At 37.7% G+C, this 18,629-nt stretch overlaps 1 protein-coding gene across 2 annotated transcripts in view; it reads left to right on the plus strand.

The window, feature by feature from the left end:
* Positions 1–18,629, plus strand: part of Piwil2 (piwi like RNA-mediated gene silencing 2) — a 68,019-nt gene that overhangs the window by 36,805 nt on the left and 12,585 nt on the right. For both annotated transcript variants that reach the window (XM_010624248.1, XM_010624257.1), the window contains exons 17-20: positions 7,370–7,471; positions 8,281–8,397; positions 9,162–9,250; positions 10,360–10,465. In XM_010624248.1, coding sequence (XP_010622550.1) covers positions 7,370–7,471; positions 8,281–8,397; positions 9,162–9,250; positions 10,360–10,465 — 414 coding nt within the window. The remainder of the gene's footprint in view (positions 1–7,369; positions 7,472–8,280; positions 8,398–9,161; positions 9,251–10,359; positions 10,466–18,629) is intronic.

Here is an 18,629-nt window from a genome sequence, read left to right on the forward strand (position 1 = left end):
GTGTTGAGGTGGGCCCCTGGTAAAAAAAAAAAAAAAAAAAAAGGACGATGAAAAAAACCAATCCAAGGCCTGGGGATTTGGGATTTAGCTTAGTTGTTCTGCCGCCTGCCTTGCAAGCTCAAGGCCCCAAGTTCAATCCCTGGTACCAAAACAAAACAAAACAAAACAATTCAACAGCTGCTAGATGATGCAAAGAATAATAATCTAAGATTGAACAGAGTCAATGAAAAACTTGTTCATAGAACAAATGGCAGAAAACTTCCCAAGCAGGGAGAAAAGAATTTGACAAACAGATAAGTGAGGTGTATAGAAGTCCAGTTAGCTATTATTAAAAAAAAAAAAAATCTACACCAAGACACATAATAGTTAAAATTCCAGCAATTCAACACAAGAACAGATATTTAAAAGCTGTTAGAGAGAAAAAAAAATCACCTGTAAAGAAAAGTCCATATTGGAATTTTAAAATAAAAGTGAATTATTTTAAAAAGAGCATTCATTTTTGTAATTTTTTTCCATCAAGAATATTTCTGGTAGGTTGCTGGGGATTTAGCTCAGCGGTTTGGTGGCCTGCCTTGCAAGTGCAAAGACCCGAGTTCAACCCCTGGTACCAAAAAAAAAAAAAAAAAAAAAATTTCTGGTAAGCAGAAGAATTTTTAAAAAACTGATTTGGTTCGTAAAGGTTTTAATATTGCCCGACACAATGCTGTGGTAGCGTTTATAAAAGTATTTGTGAACTCTGTTTCTTAGGGCCTTGTACATCTCTCTGCTATGGACATATATGAAATTAATTGTAATTATACTCAGCTCAACTGCTACAGTTATGTCTAGGCAGTGGCTTGGGTTTTTATCGAGCAACAACTTAGACATGTGACTGTTATATGTTGCAACTGTGTGTACTGAAAATATGTGAAAAAGGTTGAATGTGGACTGTGTATATATGTATGTGAAAATTTCTGTGAGATGCTGTTGTCACCACTTAACATGGAAAATGTTCTAGTGAATTTTAATCCTAGTGGCCAATTCTGTGATACTGTGTATATTGTACAGCTGATGACAGGAGTAAGACTGTTTAGTGAATATTTGTTAAATTTTATTGTGGCCAGAGATAATTTCAGAATAAAATTTTAATTATACCTTAAAAAAAAAAAAGAAATGCCCATCAGAATCACAGCAGACTTCTTATCACAAACCTTCAAGTCAAGGAGAGCTTGAAGTGAAGTATTTCAAGCCTGAAAAGAAAACAACCTCCAACCCAGATTGATGTACCCTGGAAAACTTATCTTTCAAAACTGGTGGAAAAATAAGATACTTCCAGGACAATACTTGAAGAAATACATGACCACCAAACTGTAAGTCCAAAATGTTCTGAAGGACATTGTACAAAGACATAGCAAAGATTAAAATTCCATGAATGCCAACAGAATCTACCAGGGCAGGCAAGCAATTAAATGGGGGGTGGGTGGGAATGGGGAGCCAACAAAGAAAATAACATGACAAGGATAAGTCAATGCACATTAGTCATGATCATCAATGTAAGTGATCTCAGTTCACCAATCAAAAGAAACAGACTGGCAGAATGGATCAAGAGGCAAGATCCAACAATATGCTGCATACAAGAAAAACATTTAATTCGAAAAGAAAAAAGCTGAAAAAAAAAAACCCAAAAAACAAAAAACAAAAGTTGATGGAAAACAATACTCCATGAGACAGGAACCCAGGAAAAAGCAAGGGTAGCTATTCTAATGGCAGACAAATTGGATTTCAAGCCAAGACTTGAAGAATGTCCCTGCATCCTTGTAAAGGGAACAGTCCAAGGGGAAGAAATGACAACCATAAACAGATACTCACCAAATGCCAGCTCACCTAATTATATAAAACTAATATTAACAGACCTGAGAAATCTAATAAGCACTAATAAAATTGTAATGGGGGACTTCAGTACCTCACTGTCACAGATAGATCAACTAGATAAAAAAATCAATATCAGAACCTAATGAAAGTTTTGAACAAATGGACTTAGTAGACGTCTACAGAGTTTTCCTTCTCACAACATCAGAATACGCATTCTTCTCAGCTGCACACAGCAATTCTCCAAAACAGACCACATACTAGCTCACAGAACATGCTTAAGTAAATGCAAAGGAAGGGAAATTATCCCATACATATTGTCAGACCATAGTGCAATGAAATTGGAAATCAGTGGTGAAAGAACCATGAAAATTTCATGAATACGTGGAAATTAAATAATACTCCCCTGAACAACCAGAGGATCATAGATGAAATTTAAGAAGAAATTAGACAGTTTCTACACTTTAAGGATAATGCCAGTACCATATATCAGAACTTAGGGATGTGATGAAAACAGTTATACAAGGGAAATTTATAGTGGTGAATTCTCATAACAGAAAAGCAAAGCGAGTTCAAATAACCTAATGTTGAACTTTAAGCTTCTAGAAAAAGAGCAAGTCAAGGGTCAAAGCTCATATGAGGGAGGAAATTATAAAGATCAGAGCAGAAATTAATGCAATGGAGACTTAATACAGAGAATCAATGAATTGAGTTAGTTCTTTGAAAGATTAGATAAAATTGACAAACTCTTAGCCAACCTTATTGAAAAAAGGAAAGAAAAGACTCAAGCGTATGCAATTAGAAATGAAAAGGGGAAATCACAACAGTTCCTTCAGAATTCCACAAAATCAATCAATACTTACTTTAAGAACTTGTATTCTAATAAGATGGAAAACACAGAAGAAATGGACAGACTTCTAGATATATGTGAATTAACCAGAGTGGAATTAAGAAGATACAAAAATTCTAAATAAACCAATATCAGTCAATGAAATTGAAGATGCAATTAAAAACAACAGAAAAAAGCCCAGGCCCTGACATTCACTGCTGAATTCTACAGGACATTTAGAGAAGACCTAATAGTGCTACTTCTCAAACTTTAATGAAATTGAAAGGGACACAATACTCCCACATTCATTCATGGACACAAACATCATCCTGATACCAAAATCGGACAAAACTCCAACTACAAAAAAGAACTGCAGGCCTATCTCTCTAATGAATGCAAAAATCCTCAAAAAGATACTGGCAAACAGAATGCAGTAAATCATTAAGAATATTACACACCATGACTAAGTAGGATTCATCCCAGGATGGTTCAAAATATGCAAATCAATAAATGTAATACACCATATTAACAGCCAAGGACAAAATTCATATGATCATATCAACAGATGCAGAAAAAGCATTTGACAAAGTCCAACACACACACATGATAAAACCATTACAGAAAATTGGAATAGATAGTCTTTATCTCAATCTGATAAAAGCTAGCTATTACACACCAACAGCCAACATCACAGTGAAGGGACAAAAACTGAAAGCTTTCACTCTAAAATCAGGAATAAGACAAAGATGTCCATTATTACTACTCTTATTCAATACAGTTCTGGAAACATTAGCCAGAGCAATAAGACAAGAGAAAGAAAGAAAAGGAATAAGGACAGGAAAGGAAGAAGTTAAATTATCAATACAGTATTTGCAGATGACATGAAACTCTGCACAGAAGACCACAAAAACTCCACCAAAAGATTTATGGATTTAATAACCAAATTCAATGGTATAGCTGGACACAAAGTCAGCATTTAGAAATCAATAGCCTTACTGTATATAAATAAACTCACAGAGAGAAATTAAGAAAACCACACCTTTCACAATAGCATCCAAAAAAAATGAAATACCTAGGTATCAATCTAACGGAGGTAAAAAACCTTTGCATGGAAAACTATAGTACTCTAAAAAAAGGAGATCAGGGCTGGGGATTTAGCTCAGCGGTTCTGTGGCCTGCCATGCAAGTGCAAGGACCGAAGTTCAATCCCTGGTACCAAAAAAAAAAAAAAAAAAATAAGAAGAAAGCAAATTCCGTTCTAATCTCTAAAAATTAACAAAAAAAAAAAAAAAAAAAAATCAAAGAAGATAGCAGAAAGCTATCCCTTGTTCTTGGGTAGGAGGAACTGATATGGTAAAAATGGCCATACTTCCAAAATTGTTAGGCACATTTAATGCAATCACAATAAAAATTCCAATAGCAAATCTCAGAATTAGAGAAAACCCTGAAAGTCATTTGGAACCAAAAGAGACCTAGAATAGCAAAAGCAATTCTGGACAACAAAGGCAAGGCAGGGGGCATCACAATCCTTGATTTGAACTTAATACTACAAAATTAGTGTGATAAAAACAGCATGGAACAAAACAAAAACAAAAGCACTTCAGGGCCATGGATTTAGCTTAATGGTTCCACTGCCTGCCTTGCAAGTCCCGAGTTTGATCCTGGATACCAGAAAAACAAAAAAGCACCTCTCCTGCCTGTCAAGGACAAGGTCCTGAGTTTGGTACCTGGTACAAGAAAAAAAACAAAACAAAACAAAAAAACAGACTGAAGGATCAGTGGACCAGATTGGAAGATGCAGAAGCAACTACAAACATACTCAGGCACCGTATCTTTGATAAAGGAGCTAAACATCTTCACTGGAATAAAGATGGCCTCTTTAATAAATGGTGCTGGAAAAACTGGCTCTCCACATACTGAAATTAAAACTAGATGCCATCTTTCACCATGCACTAAACTAAAATGGAAGTGGATCAAAGATCTAAATATTAAAGCAGAAACACTAAGTCTGCTGGAAAAGAGAATAGGTAGAACTGTTGAAGACACTGGTGCAGGCAAAGACTTTATGAACAAAACCCCAATGGCACAGGAAATATTACAAAGAATCAACAAGTGGGATCTTTTCTTATTAATCTTTTGAACAGCAAAAGAAACTACCAACAGAGTAAGGAGGCAACACACAGTATGGAAAAAATTTTTCCAGCTGATCCTCAGACAAAGGAATAATATCTAGAATATGTAAAGAATTTAAAAACATCAGACCACCCCAAAATTTAAAGACCCAGTCCAAAAATGGGCATCTGAAAAGAATAAACACTCCTCAGATAATGAAGTAGAAATGCAAATAAATACATGAAAATGTTCAACATCACTGGTCATTTGAGAGATGCAAGTTAAAACAATGCTGAGATTCCATCTCACTCCATAAAGGAATGGCTGTTACCCAGAAATCAACCAATAATGCTGGTGGGCCTGTGGGGGATAAAGGAACTCTGTTCACACTGTTGGTGGGAGTATAGACTAGTGCAGCCACTGTGGAAATCAGTGTGAAGATTCCTCAGAAAACAAACTAGAAGTTCCATTTCACCTAGCTATTTCCCATTTTGGTATCTTCCTGAAGAATTAAAAACATCATACCATAAGGATATATGCACACCCATATTTATAGAGGCACAGTTAGTAATAGCTAAATATTGGAAACAGCCCAAATGCCCATCAAATCATGAGTGGATAAAAATGTTGCTTTTTTTTTTTTTTTTATACAGTGGAGCTCTGCCATAAAGAAAGATAAGCTTGAGACATTTCTAGCTAAACGGATGCACCTTGAGTTCATACTCTTAAGTGAAATAAATTGGACACACATGTTTAAATACCACATTATTTTCTCTAGTGTGAGAAACAAAGTGGAAATAAAGACCAGAATGTGTAATAATATTGGGGAATGGGAAGAAAGTGTTCAAACGAGAAGGAGAACAAGGGAAGGGGTCAGTGGAAAGGAGAGAAGGGTGAAGAAAAAAAATAGAATGAAAAATGGAAACAAAATTTTTGTAAATGAGGGAAAGGAGTGAAAGAGGAGAGGAATGGGGGAAAAAGCTAGATATGTCATGTACGGGTACAAATTCCCCATAATGAATGTCATCATTATGTATATCTGAAATGTAGCAATAAATGTTTTTCTTCAAAAGAAAAGAGTACATACACACTTTGGTCAAACCCTAGTGACTTGTTTATTCCAACCAAACCCCATCTCCTTACAGAACATTCAGTTCTGAACTCATCAGTGCAGTAATCCATTGATGAGTGTGCTGTCCATGATCAGTCACTTCCAAAAGCCCTCTTCCCCAGTTTGAACCCATGAGAGTTTGGGAGACATTCTAGTTCTGAACCATAACTTCCAGCTGCCAAATTGGTTTTTTTTTTTTTTTTTTTTCGTTTTTTGAGACAAGGTCTCACTATGTAGTTGAGACTGATCTGGAACTCAGTGTGTAGCCCAGGTTGGTCTTGAACTCACAGTGATCCTCCTGCCTCAGCTTCCCGAGTGCTGGGATTACAGGTGTGTGCCACCACACCCAGCACAAATTGATTTTTAATTTATTCATTTTCATTGGAAGCCTACAACGTGGATTTGCATATGTATATACTTCCCTTTGTTTCAATGCTAATTTAAAAACAAATTTGCAAACAGTGCATTGGTGCTTGTCTGTAATCCCAGCACGTGGGAAGCTGAGACAGGAGGTTAGTTGCAAGTTCAAGGCCAGTCTGGACTACATAGCGAGATCCTGCTTCAAAAAAGCCAAAAAATAAACTTATTAATCATTGTTGGAACTGAAGATAATTTGCTCTGTCCAGCCTACTTGGTCCCAGTAGGAAGCTTAGGTTCAACTTGACTTTAGAAATTCTCTGATGTAATCACTGGAACATTGCTTTCTGAGGAGTGTTAGTGTCAGCCTTGATTAGGAGCAGAATGGTAAAAATTTACCATGTATGGCAGTATCTGGCATAAAGGGTTGAGTGCTGCAGATTTTGAAAGATCCTCTGTCTTCAGCAATGGAAGATGCTGCCAGTCCTGTCAGACATCCTGTCCCTAACCAGAGTAAGAATGGCTACTGTGGATTTAGCAATAGCTTCATTCCTTCTGCATTTGGCTCTGAACCACTTACAGTATTATATTCCACGTTTCCTCAGCTAAAGTTCCATGGGATGAAGGTGATAAATTGCTTAGTTAACTAATAGTGGTATGCAACATGACAAGAGTATTGAAATCATCAAGTAATGTAATCCTTGCATATTTTCAAGCCTGGTTTTTTTTTTTAGGATCTAAATTTTTTTTTTCCTCATTGAGCTTATTGGTACATTTTAGGTATACAGTACAGTTACATTCTTTATTGGGATCTTGTACCTTTCCATGACAGGCCTTGGTTCTCATTTAGGATCTAAATTCTCCTAGTAAATAAATCCTTGGTAGTCAAGCCCAGCTCTATGTAGGTGATAGTAACATAATACCTATTCCCGTGGAACAGCCCTGAGCCAAACAAATATGCATTCAGATTCAGGCCTTTTTCTGATTGGAATAGCCACTCTTTCTTTTAATTCCCTGTCTACCCTCATAGACCCTGTGGTTTTGCAGACTCATTCCCCTGAAAGCCCCTTGATAGTTTTGAAAACTGACTGTATTTATTTTGTCTCTTCAAGGGGAAGATACAGGTGGTTGTTTGCATCATCACAGGCACACGTGATGATCTCTATGGGGCCATCAAGAAGCTGTGTTGTGTGCAATCCCCAGTGCCCTCACAGGTAAGTGGGGTGGGGCTCCCTGATGCTTGGGAGGAGGGGTACATATATTAAGACTAAAGTAGCTGTTAGAAGCCAGTATGTGGAGTGCCTTGTGGGAAAAGGTCCCCAGTCAGAGTAGCCTGGCAAGTAGTAGTAGGTTCGTACCTCTTCCAAAGTGTCTCGCTGTCCCAGTGAGCAATTGAGCTGCCAGGTGGTTTCTAATGACTAAGCTCTGAGAGTGTAGACTTCACTCTGAAAAGGGAAAGCTATTTTTTCAGGGGATTAAAATAATTCTACTCTGCATGAGACATTTTAGTTTTCATTTGTTGATTTTTATCTGTAGGATTTGTGTGTGTGTGTGTGTGTGTGTGTGTGTGTGTGTGTGTGGTGTGTGCATACATACATAATGGCCCTAACATTAGAATTACTAATGCAAAGCATAACTGCTAACTTGAATTTTTTAAACAAATGTAGTACAATCTGTGGGTTCTGTATCAGCAGATTCACTAATCACATATCTTAAATATTGAGGAAAAAAATTACATCTGTACTAAACACAGACTTTTTTTTGTGTTATTACCTAAACAATATTAACAAGTATTTGAAAGCAGTTATACTGTATTAGGTATTAAAGTATACAGCAGTACAGGCTATATGCAAATGCTGTACCACTGTATATAAGTGTCTTTTGCATTGTTCAAGAATGTTATCCGGAAGTGGAGGGAGCCTGGATCCAAAGGACTACTGTATTTACTTTAGAATTGTTTGTAGTTTCTGAAAGGTTGAGGATGTCTTGCCTTTCTTTATATGTTTTGGTCCTGTCATTATAGGTCATCAATGTTCGAACCATTGGTCAGCCCGCCAGGCTTCGGAGTGTGGCTCAGAAAATTTTGCTTCAAATTAACTGTAAATTGGGAGGGGAGCTCTGGGGAGTAGATATTCCTCTGGTGAGTGATGCTGAGATATGTGCTCAGTTTGGCTCTTGAGAGAATCCTGCCTGACTGTTTCTGTAGTTGTTTCTGTTCCCAGTGCTTACTTGAAAGTCTCACTGGCTGTTTTTAAAAATAACTTTTTAGATGTACCATTTATTGGTACATTTTAGATATACATAATGATAACATTCATCATAAGGAATTTCTGCCAGTACATGATATATGTAGCTTTTCCTTTTCTTTCCCCATCCCCTCCCGCTTATGTATACAAGCTTTGTTTCTAATTGGTTGTTTTTGGACAGGAATGAGCTAGGAATGGCTTTACATTTTAAAATGGGAGGAAAAAAAAAAAGACCGCTATTTCATCACATGTGAAAATTACATGAAATCCACCTTTCAGTGTCTTTCATACGGCTTCATTGGAGCACAGCCACACTCATTTATACAGTGTATATCTGTTTTTGGTGTATAAAGGCAGAATTGAATACTTCCTTCAGAAACTGATTTACAGAGCTCAGCATATTTACTCTAATCTTTTCAAAGAAAACATTTGGTGATTCCTGGTCTAGCTCTCTGTCTTTGTTCATTGTGTCAAGTTGATACCAGTCTTTCTTCCCCCAGAACCTATTTTCATTTATTAACACCAGGGGGAGGTTGCTTTGGGTCTCAGATGATAATTTTAGTATATGTGCTGGGAAAACAAGCGCTCAGATGATATTTAAAGTTGGAGTGATGAATGGCTTGAATTTTGGATTTGCTGTTTTTGTTTTCTAACCTAGAAACAGTTAATGGTGATTGGGATGGATGTTTACCATGACCCCAGCAGAGGCATGCGTTCTGTGGTTGGCTTTGTTGCAAGCATCAATCTGTAAGTTCTACTCATAATTCTGTTGTATTTGACTACCTCATTTTGATGCATAATCTGAATATAAATGCAGTAGGTATTTTTGAGTAGTACATGTTGTAGTGTAAAGAGTTCTAACCTCCTTTCTCTCTGTCTTCCTGTGGTATTTGTTTATGCAGCCTATTTATCAAACTTGTCACAGGTGTGAGTTTGTTCCCTCTTGCAGTGCACCCTCTTGCAACGATAGTGGCTGTGCCTTGTGTGGTTGGCTGCTTTTCCTTGCAGAAATGAGTATGTTTTGTTTGTTCTAATTATAAAGATAAGGTGTGCTCCTTCTATATACCCACAGAAATTTAGAAAGTGAAAATTCCTCATGGCCTATCTTTTATTCACCACCACCAAAGGTTTGATGTATATATACTTTCAGATTCTCTTTTATGCATATATGAACATATATGTATAATATGTATACAGTCATATGTCATTTAGGAGATTTTATCACTATGTGAACATCACAGGAGTATACTTATACAAACTCAGATGGCCATAACATTATTAGGCAATAAAATTTTGAGACCACCATCATACTGCACTTGATCTTAGTCAAAAGTCTGAGAAGTGATAAGACCACCATCATATATGCAGTGTGTCCTTGACTGAAATGTGATGCTACATATGGTTGTATATGTGTGTATGTGATATACACATGTATATTTTTACAAATGAGATATTACTTTGCTGTTATCCGCTTGTTTTATGCACTTTATATTGTGAATATTTTCCTATATCAATACAATAAATGTCAATTCTTTTTAGCTGCTGCAAAGAATTTAGTATATGCTTTATTGTTATTTAAGTAATTCTTTCTTGGTGGCTAAATAAAATTTTTCTGTTGGAGGGAATTTCATAGCAAATATCCGTATTTATACATTTTTTGTGTGTTCTTCATACAGCCTGAATATCTTTTCCCACATCACTTCATGTTCTTATATAACATAAATGCAATTTCTAGATGTTTGTTGGGTTGATTCAGAGAGAAACCTGGCATGTGTAATGACATGTAGACCATGGGCCTTCCTCTGTGAATATCTGTTCATTTCCCTCTCTCCTCTCTCTGCACTGGCCCACCCTAGGACCCTCACTAAATGGTATTCACGAGTGGTGTTCCAGATGCCTCATCAGGAGATTGTGGATAGCCTAAAGATGTGTCTGGTGAGCGCCTTGAAAAAGTTTTATGAGGTGAGGAGAGCATAAAACCTAAAGTTTTTTGAGCTTTTCAGCATTACCTACCTGAGCACTTGAACAGAAAGCCTTGTGTAGTCGGAGAGAGCCCCAATCAAAAGTAAGTCATTGTGCAAGCGGCTCAGAATTCCTCCTTTCAGGCTTCTGCTTGGACAGATCATCAAAGAGCCAAATTCTTTCCTTTATTTTGGTAAGTAATAATTATTTCCTGCTCATCAGCCTGATGCCTATAGACTTAATCTTGTCATTATCAGAGAAGTTGGGGGTAAATTTCAGCAATCAGAGTGGCTCATGACTTTACTTAGCTCTTTATGACTGTTATTAGGTGCTGGCTCTTCATTTTGGTTTGCGACAAAAGGTTCCCTGAAAATCACTGCTAGAAATCCAAAGAATGCTAATCATGGAGAATTGCTATCATTAAAATGATACTGAGTCTGCAGCATTGAGCAAGCAAGCGACTGATTTTTGTCTTGGCCAGTACATCGAAGGAAGCAGTGATGAGTAGCTTCCTTCTTAGGCTCAGCCCTTGCTCTTTGTGTAGAAGTTAAACAACAAGAATATTAATAGTTTCTTATGATTTAAGTCAGTCTCTAGAAATCTAGCTTCTTTATATATAAATAATGTTTCTTACAATGTGCTGAAAATAGTTGGATACTGTTCACATATTACAAATTATGAATTTTCATCTCTAAGGTCAATATGATATGTACTTCATCACCAAGTTCTATCTTACCTTTTACTGTATTATTATTTCCTTTCAAAGTTCTGTCTATGGGGCCAGAGATTTAGCTCAGTGGTTCTGCCATCTGCCCCGCAAGCTCAAAGACTGGAGTTTGATCCCCATCCCCCGTACCAAACGAACAAAGTTCTGTTTATGGCAAGTTGGCTTAGTGATGAATGCCTGTTATCTCAGCACTTGAGAGGCTGCACCAGGAGGATCACTGCAAATTTGAGGCCAGCCTGGTCTACATAGTGAGTTCAAGGCCAATCTGAACTACATAGTGAAACCCTATCTCAAAAGATCAAAATAGAAAAGAAAATGTTCTATCTAGTCCTGCCTCACAGCATTTCTCTCCCAGGCCCCTTACTTTATATATTGTGTTATCACATCCTACTAACATATCTAATGTGAGGTTTTACTTTTTTTTTTTTTGGTTCTGGGTATTGAATTTGGGTCCTTGCGCTTGCAAGGCAGGCCACCGAACCACTCAGCTAAATCCCTGGCCCAACATATCTAATGTGTATTACTTATTTGTGTCCTCACTTATCTCTCTCTTTCTACTTTTTTTTGGAGGTGGCATACTGAGAGTCAAACCCAGGGACTTGTTCATCCTAGGCACACACTCTGCTACTGAGCTATACCCCTAGCCCTCATTGGCTTTTAAAATACTTGAGCACTCATTGGTTATTAATGGCTGTATAACCAGTTACCCTAAAATTCAGTGGCATACAGTGAGCATGTATGATGTTGATGTTCATGGTCATGAACATGGGCCACACTAGGCTCCAGTTCACCCCTTCTGTATGTTTTGTCACACGATCTTTCCACAAGGTTGATTGGGCTTCTTTATAGTGTGGTATCTGGGTTCAGAGTGGACATTCCACGAAGCTGAGGAGCACCTAGGAATTATGCAGCCTTTCAGGACTGAGCTGTGGCAGGCGCACACTGTCATGTCTGTTGCCTTCTGTTTCTCAAGGTAGGCAGAGTTCTATTCTGAACAAAGATTTCACCTCTTGAGGGGTTGCAAGGTTCTGGAAGAACACGTGTGACTGGAGATACTGCTGTGGCTGTTTTTGGAAAGCTCAATCTGCCATAAGCACAAGCACTGTCTTGTTGACTTGTTTATTCTTTGGAGGGGCTTGCTAGTTGCTGATACTCTTCTTGGTGAATTACATGGAATTTCTTGGGGGTACATTTCTGTTTGAAGTCAAATAACTGTTTATGTTTTTGTTTTTGTTTTGAGACAGGGTCTAGTTGTATAGTTCCAGCTGGCCTTGAACTCCCTATGTAGTATAGCCTGGCCCTGAACTTGCAGCAATCCTCGTGCCTCAGCTTCCTGAGTGCTGGGATTACAGGTGTGCACCACCGTGCCCAGCTATGTTTTTTGTTTCTTTACCAGAATTGTGACCTTACATAACATTTATTAACCCCCAGTGAGCCAGTCAGAGAGAAAATAAATGCATGTTTATTCTAGAATAAAATGAGTCATATTATTCTCTCGATTAAACTGTTTAATTTACTCAAGTCTTTACTATTGTATTAATCCTTTATCAGGTTTTGCTACTTTCCCAGATGTTCTACACCTAGAAAAAGGAATCTACATATTTAAACTGTTTTAATCCACTCTGGTCTACAGCGTCTCCTCACTCCTCAGTGCCCTCAAATCAAATTTACTCTTGGGTTTGAAAATTCTGACTGCTTCTAGTGTTGCCAGTTTTGTCTTTCCCTAAAGGTGACAGTAGCCGCCAGAAATTCTAGTACCTCTAAAGACTTCGTAACACCTCTGTCCCCACGTAGATTGGTGCTTGCTAGCTCTTGGTAGCAGCTGTCCCATTGCGGTTGTTTTTCCTTCTGCCATGTACAGTATCTCCAAATGTACTCCTAAACTTCTTTTGTTTTTTTCTGTTTGAGAAGTTAGTTAATGACTTCCTACTGGGGAAGACTGGCACTCTTCCCCATTCCCTACCTTGATTTCCCTAATACAGTTGTATTACAAAGTCTGGTTAAGTTATTTTCTAGAATTCATAATATTATTACAGCTGAGTCACATACTATCAGAGTTTATTTTACCACTTTTTAGTATTTTCATGGAGTTTGTGATTATCTTGTTTATTTCCCCCTTAGTTTCTGTATATTTATCACTAATTTTTCCCTCACATTAAAACAGCTGAAGGCTGGGTGTGGTGGCGCATGCCTGTAATCCCAGCACTCGGGAGGCTGAGGCAGGAGGATTGCTGTGAGTTCAAGACCAGCCTGAGCTACATAGTGAGTTCCAGGTCAGTCTCACTACATAGTGAGACCCTGTCTCAAAAAACCAAAACCAAAACCAAAAACAAAAACAAAACCGAAAACTTTTCTTAGGCTGTGCATGGTGGCACATACTAATAATCCCAGCACTCAGGAGGGATTGCTACAGGTTCAAGGCCAGCCTGAGCTACATAGGGAGTTCAAGGGCAGCCTGAACTATATAGTGAAACGCTATCTCAAAAGAAACAGCAAAACACCAAAAAATAAAAAAAATTAAATTTTCTTGTTAACCTCAGACAAACCTGGTAAGCTGTAATATTCTTTTTTCTTAGAGAGTTCCTTCCCAGAACCTTTCATTATCCTGTTGCAAGATACTAATACTGCATCTCATTGCATCTGTTGGCTTTGGTATTTCCTTTCACCATCTGGGAACTTACATTTATTTATTTATTTATTTATTTATTTGTTTATTTATTTATTGTGATACAGGAGATCAAACTCAATTCCTTGCATTTGCCAGGCAGGGGTGGCACTGAGCTAAATCCTTGGCCCTCTTGTTTTGTTTTGTTGTTTTTTGAGACAGGGTCTCACTATGTAGTTGAGACTGATCTTGACCTCACTTTGTAGTCCAGGCTGGTCTCAAACTCATAGCAATCCTCCTGCCTCAGCCTCCCGAGTGCTGGGATTACAGGCGTGAGCCATCACGCCCGGCCTTAAGGGTTTTAGATGTCTACAGATACTTTTATTTTACTCATAAACTTAATTGATAGTTTGTATATAGACTTCTGCATTGGCTGTTATTTTCATTCAGAATTTTGAGAGTATTATATTGTTCTCTTGTTAACTAGTTTGAACTTATTTCTAATTTTTTTCAGTACTGAGGATTGAACTCAGGGCCTTCACACTAAGTTACATCCCCAGTCTTTTTTTGGAGACAGTCTCATTAAATTGATCCGGTGCTGGCATTAAATTTATGATCCTCTTGCTTCAGTCTCCCAAAGTGCTGGTCTAATTCTTTGTATATGAACTGTTTTCCCCTTCTATTTTTTCTTTCTGTTTATGCCTGGCATCTGAAATGCCATGATGTGCCTTGGTATGGCATACTCATTCATTGTGCTGGGTGTTTACTGGGCCCTTTCAGTCTGGAAATAAACCTGTGATTCCATGAGATTTTCTTTTGTGATTTCTTCTAACCTGTTTCTACTTGCTTTTTTTTTATTTTCCAGATGAAAGTCTTCTAATTTTAATTTTCTATTTTCCATTTTTCATATCTTTCTCTAATTCTAGTTTCTTGGTGATTTCCTTAACTTTATGTTTCTTTCCAGAAAGTATTAACTCCATAGTTGATATAGGAATTTAAGAACCAACAACAAAGTTAGCAGCCCCCAAGATTTCTTTCACTTCTGACACTAGTTGCAAGTTCATGTGGTTCCCAAAATCACTGTTTTGATAATTCAACAAGCAACTCACAGAGCTCACTGAGGTGCTACATTACAGAAAAAGGATTTTATGGTGTTTTTTGATTTGTTTTGTTTTGTTTTGTTTCCAGTACCTGGGATCAAACTCAGGATCTTGAACTTACAAGAGGCACACTACCCCCAGTCCTTGTTTCATTTTTTGAGGCAGTGTCTCACTGTGTAGAGCAGGCTGGCCTCAAATTTACTGCCATCCTCCTGCCTGCTGGGATTACAGGTGTGTGCCACCACACCCAGCTAGGTGTAAATCCTTTTGTTTTGTTTTTTTAACCATAAAGTCGACAACAGTTTATTAGGTATGATACTGAAAGTATAGTCTTACAGTTTTGTCCCATTTTGTACCTGTCCCACCACATGGCTTTGCTGTATAAAAACATTTTTGAAAAGTGAAGTGAGCAGGCAACCCACTTTCTGGTCCCCCTTCTGTCTGTCTTAGACAGAAGCTTTCTTTCTCTCAATAAATTTTTCCTACTCTTTAAAAAAAAGTATAAGCAACCAAAGGAAAAAATAGATAAATTGGCACTCATCAAGATTACTTTTGGGCTGGGGATTTCACTCAGTGGTTCTGCTGTCTGCCTCGCAAGCACAAGGGCCTGAGCTTGATCCTCTGTACCAAAAAAAGTTACTTTTTGCCAGGCTTAGTGACATGTGCCTGTGTTGCAGCTACTATGGAGATTTGAGGCAGGAGGATCCCTTGAGCCCAGGAGTTTAAGGCCATTGTGGGCAAAAAATGAAAAACAAAAAACTCAGAGGTTGAAGCAGGAGGATTGAAAGCCAAGCCCACCCTGGGCAACTTGGAGACGTAAATGAGACCCTGTCACAAAGTACAAAATAAGAAAAGGACTGGGCATGTAGCTAAGTGCTAAGGCCATGGGTTAAATTTTGAGTACAAATACAAAAAAATATTAAAATTAAAAACCTTTAGGCTTCAAAGAATCCTGTCAAGAAAGTAAAAATATAGCCTGTAGAATGAATGAGAAGAATCATTCTGGTCAAGGGTCTAGTTTACAGAATACATAAAGGACTCACAAAATTCAAAAAGAAAAAGACAGCCTGGCAAATAATGCATGTCTATAATCCCATTTGGTGGGAGGCTAAGGCAGAAAGATTGCCATGAGTTTGAGGCCAGCCTGGGCTATATAGTGAGTTCAAGGCCAGTCTTCACTATAAAGTGAGACCCTGTCTCAAAAGATGAAAAAGAAAAGAAAAAGATAACCCTCTTTTAAAACAGGGAAACAGGGCTGGGGATGTAGCTTAGTGGCACCACATTTGCCTGGCAAGTGCAAGCAAGGTCCGAGTTTGGTTTCCAGCACCAGAAAAAAATAAATAAAATGAACAAAGAGTAAACTAGATATTCTGCCATAGAGCATATACAAATAGCACATGAAAGGGAGAGAAATAATCATTTATCATTAAGAAAATGGAAATAAGAGCCGGGCATGGTGGCGCATGCCTGTAATCCCAGCACTCGGGAGGCTGAGGCAGGAGGATTGCTGTGAGTTCGAAACCAGCCTGAACTACTTAGTGAGTTGCGGGTCAGTCTCAACTACGTAGTGAGAACCTGTCTCAAAAAAACCAAAAAAAACCCACAAATAATAATAATGGAAATAAAAGTCAACAATGAGATTCCACCTTATACCCAAATCAAACCAAATAAAGATATTATAAGAAAGTAAACTAGAGATCAGTATTTCTCACAGAAAACAATATGTAAAAATCTTTGAAAAAATATAAGCAACATGAACCTAACAACATAAAAAGAATTGTACGTGGTGGCCATACTGAATTGAGTAATGTGCCTTCAAGTTCCTGTCCACTTGGAACCTGTGAACCTGACCTTAATTGGAAGTGGGGTCTTTGAGATTTAAGATCCTGAGACACAGGGAGAACATTTCATGAAAATGCAAAGATAGATGCATAGGGAGGCAGGGATGTGAAGGTAGTGGCAGGAAATGGAGTTATGTAGCTACAATCCTTAAACATTGACTCCAGTTCTGTTTTTTTGTTTTGTTTTTGTAGACTGAACTTGGGTCCTTGTGCTTGCAAGGCAGGTGGCAGAAACACTGAGCTAAATCCCCGGGCCCTAAGCCTTAAACATTGAACAGCATAGATGGGAAGCATCTACCAGAAGTTGTTACAAGAGTCAGGGAAAGATTCTTCCGTAGAACTTTTGGAAGAGGAAGCATGGCCCTACTGATACCTTGATTTTGGACTAATATTCGGAACTATGAGAGAACACGGTTGTGTTTTGAGCCACCAGTGTCAACAACTAGATGGGTTTTGTTTCACTTATGCAAGGCTGTTTCAGAGGGGACCTTTATTTTTCTTCTTTTTATGAAAAAATACTTTCATAAATAAGAGAATAACAATAGTTATTTCATTCTATATTGTTATTTTCAAAATACCCAGTTCAAGATATCTGCAGAGGCATAAAGCAAAAAGATTCTTACAAAAAAGAAACTTTCCTTTCAGCAAACTAAGATAAACCTTTTGCTATAAATGAAAAAAATTAGCATATATATTGAAGTATTTTTATTTTTATTTTTGCCATTGTTTATTGGTACATTTAAAGCAAACAATAGTTATATTTATCATTGGATCTTGTACCTTTACATGGTATTATCTTGGTTCTTGTTTTTTCCCCATACCCCTACCCTACCTTCACCCCCTTTACCCTTTATTGAAATATTTTTAAAACAACAGAATTTGGGGAATTTTTGTAATTTGAGGAAATATTTGAGCTTCTCCCTACTTCCTATTTCTTTCTCTTCTATTTTTCTCTTTGTGTGTGTATCCATGTGTGTGCATTATGTATATATTTTCTCATATGAGTGAAACCATGTGATATTTGAGCTTGTGTGTCTGATTCATTTCACTTAACATGTCCTCAAGTTGCATCCACTTACGTATGAATGCCTCAAGTTGATCTTTCTTTATGGCAGGTAGTAGTACTCCACTGCGCATAAATTTTCCTTATCCTTTCATCTGTTGATGGTCATATACCCTGTTTCCAAGATCTAGCTTTTATAAGTTGTGGTTTTATAAACATAAATATGCATGTATGTGGAGGGCAACTTTATTAACATAAAAGAGAACATCTACAAAAAACCCTCGAGCTAATGTCATGCTTAATTGTGAGAAACTAGATGCTTTTAAGATCTGAAGCAGCCAGTCCATCGTGGTGGCACACACCTGTAATCCCAGCACTCGGTAGGCTGAGGCAGGAGGATTGCTGTGAGTTCAAGACCAGCCTGGGCTGGTCTTGAGTTCCAGGTCAGTCTCAACTACCTAGTGAGACAGTGTCTCAAAAAACCAAAAAGAAAAAGATCTGAAGCAGAAGCTGGGCACAGTGGCTCACCACCTATAGTCCTAGCACTGGTGATGGCTGAGGGAGGATTGAAATTTCCAAGTAATAAGAACCTGGACAATTTATTGATTTAACAAGACTGTGCCCCTCTACATGCCCCCAGTTAGAGATGCCCTTTTTCCCCATTCCTGTTCAGCTTCATACTGAAGTCCTATTACAGCAATTAGAAAGGAAATGAAAGGTATGCAGATTCAGGAGGAGGAGAAGAAAATCTTTTTTGCAGATAGTAAGATTATTGCTTATGTTTTGGATATGGTTCACATGTGTCTCCCAAGGCTTCATGTGTGGAAATTTAATTGCTTGCCATTGTGAGGTATTGACAGGATGAAAACTTAATCTGACTTTGTGTTT

The sequence above is a fragment of the Fukomys damarensis genome, unplaced genomic scaffold, assembly GCF_012274545.1.
Source record: "Fukomys damarensis isolate Sample0158 unplaced genomic scaffold, DMR_v1.0_HiC HiC_scaffold_18, whole genome shotgun sequence".
Taxonomy (NCBI): Eukaryota; Metazoa; Chordata; class Mammalia; order Rodentia; family Bathyergidae; genus Fukomys; species Fukomys damarensis.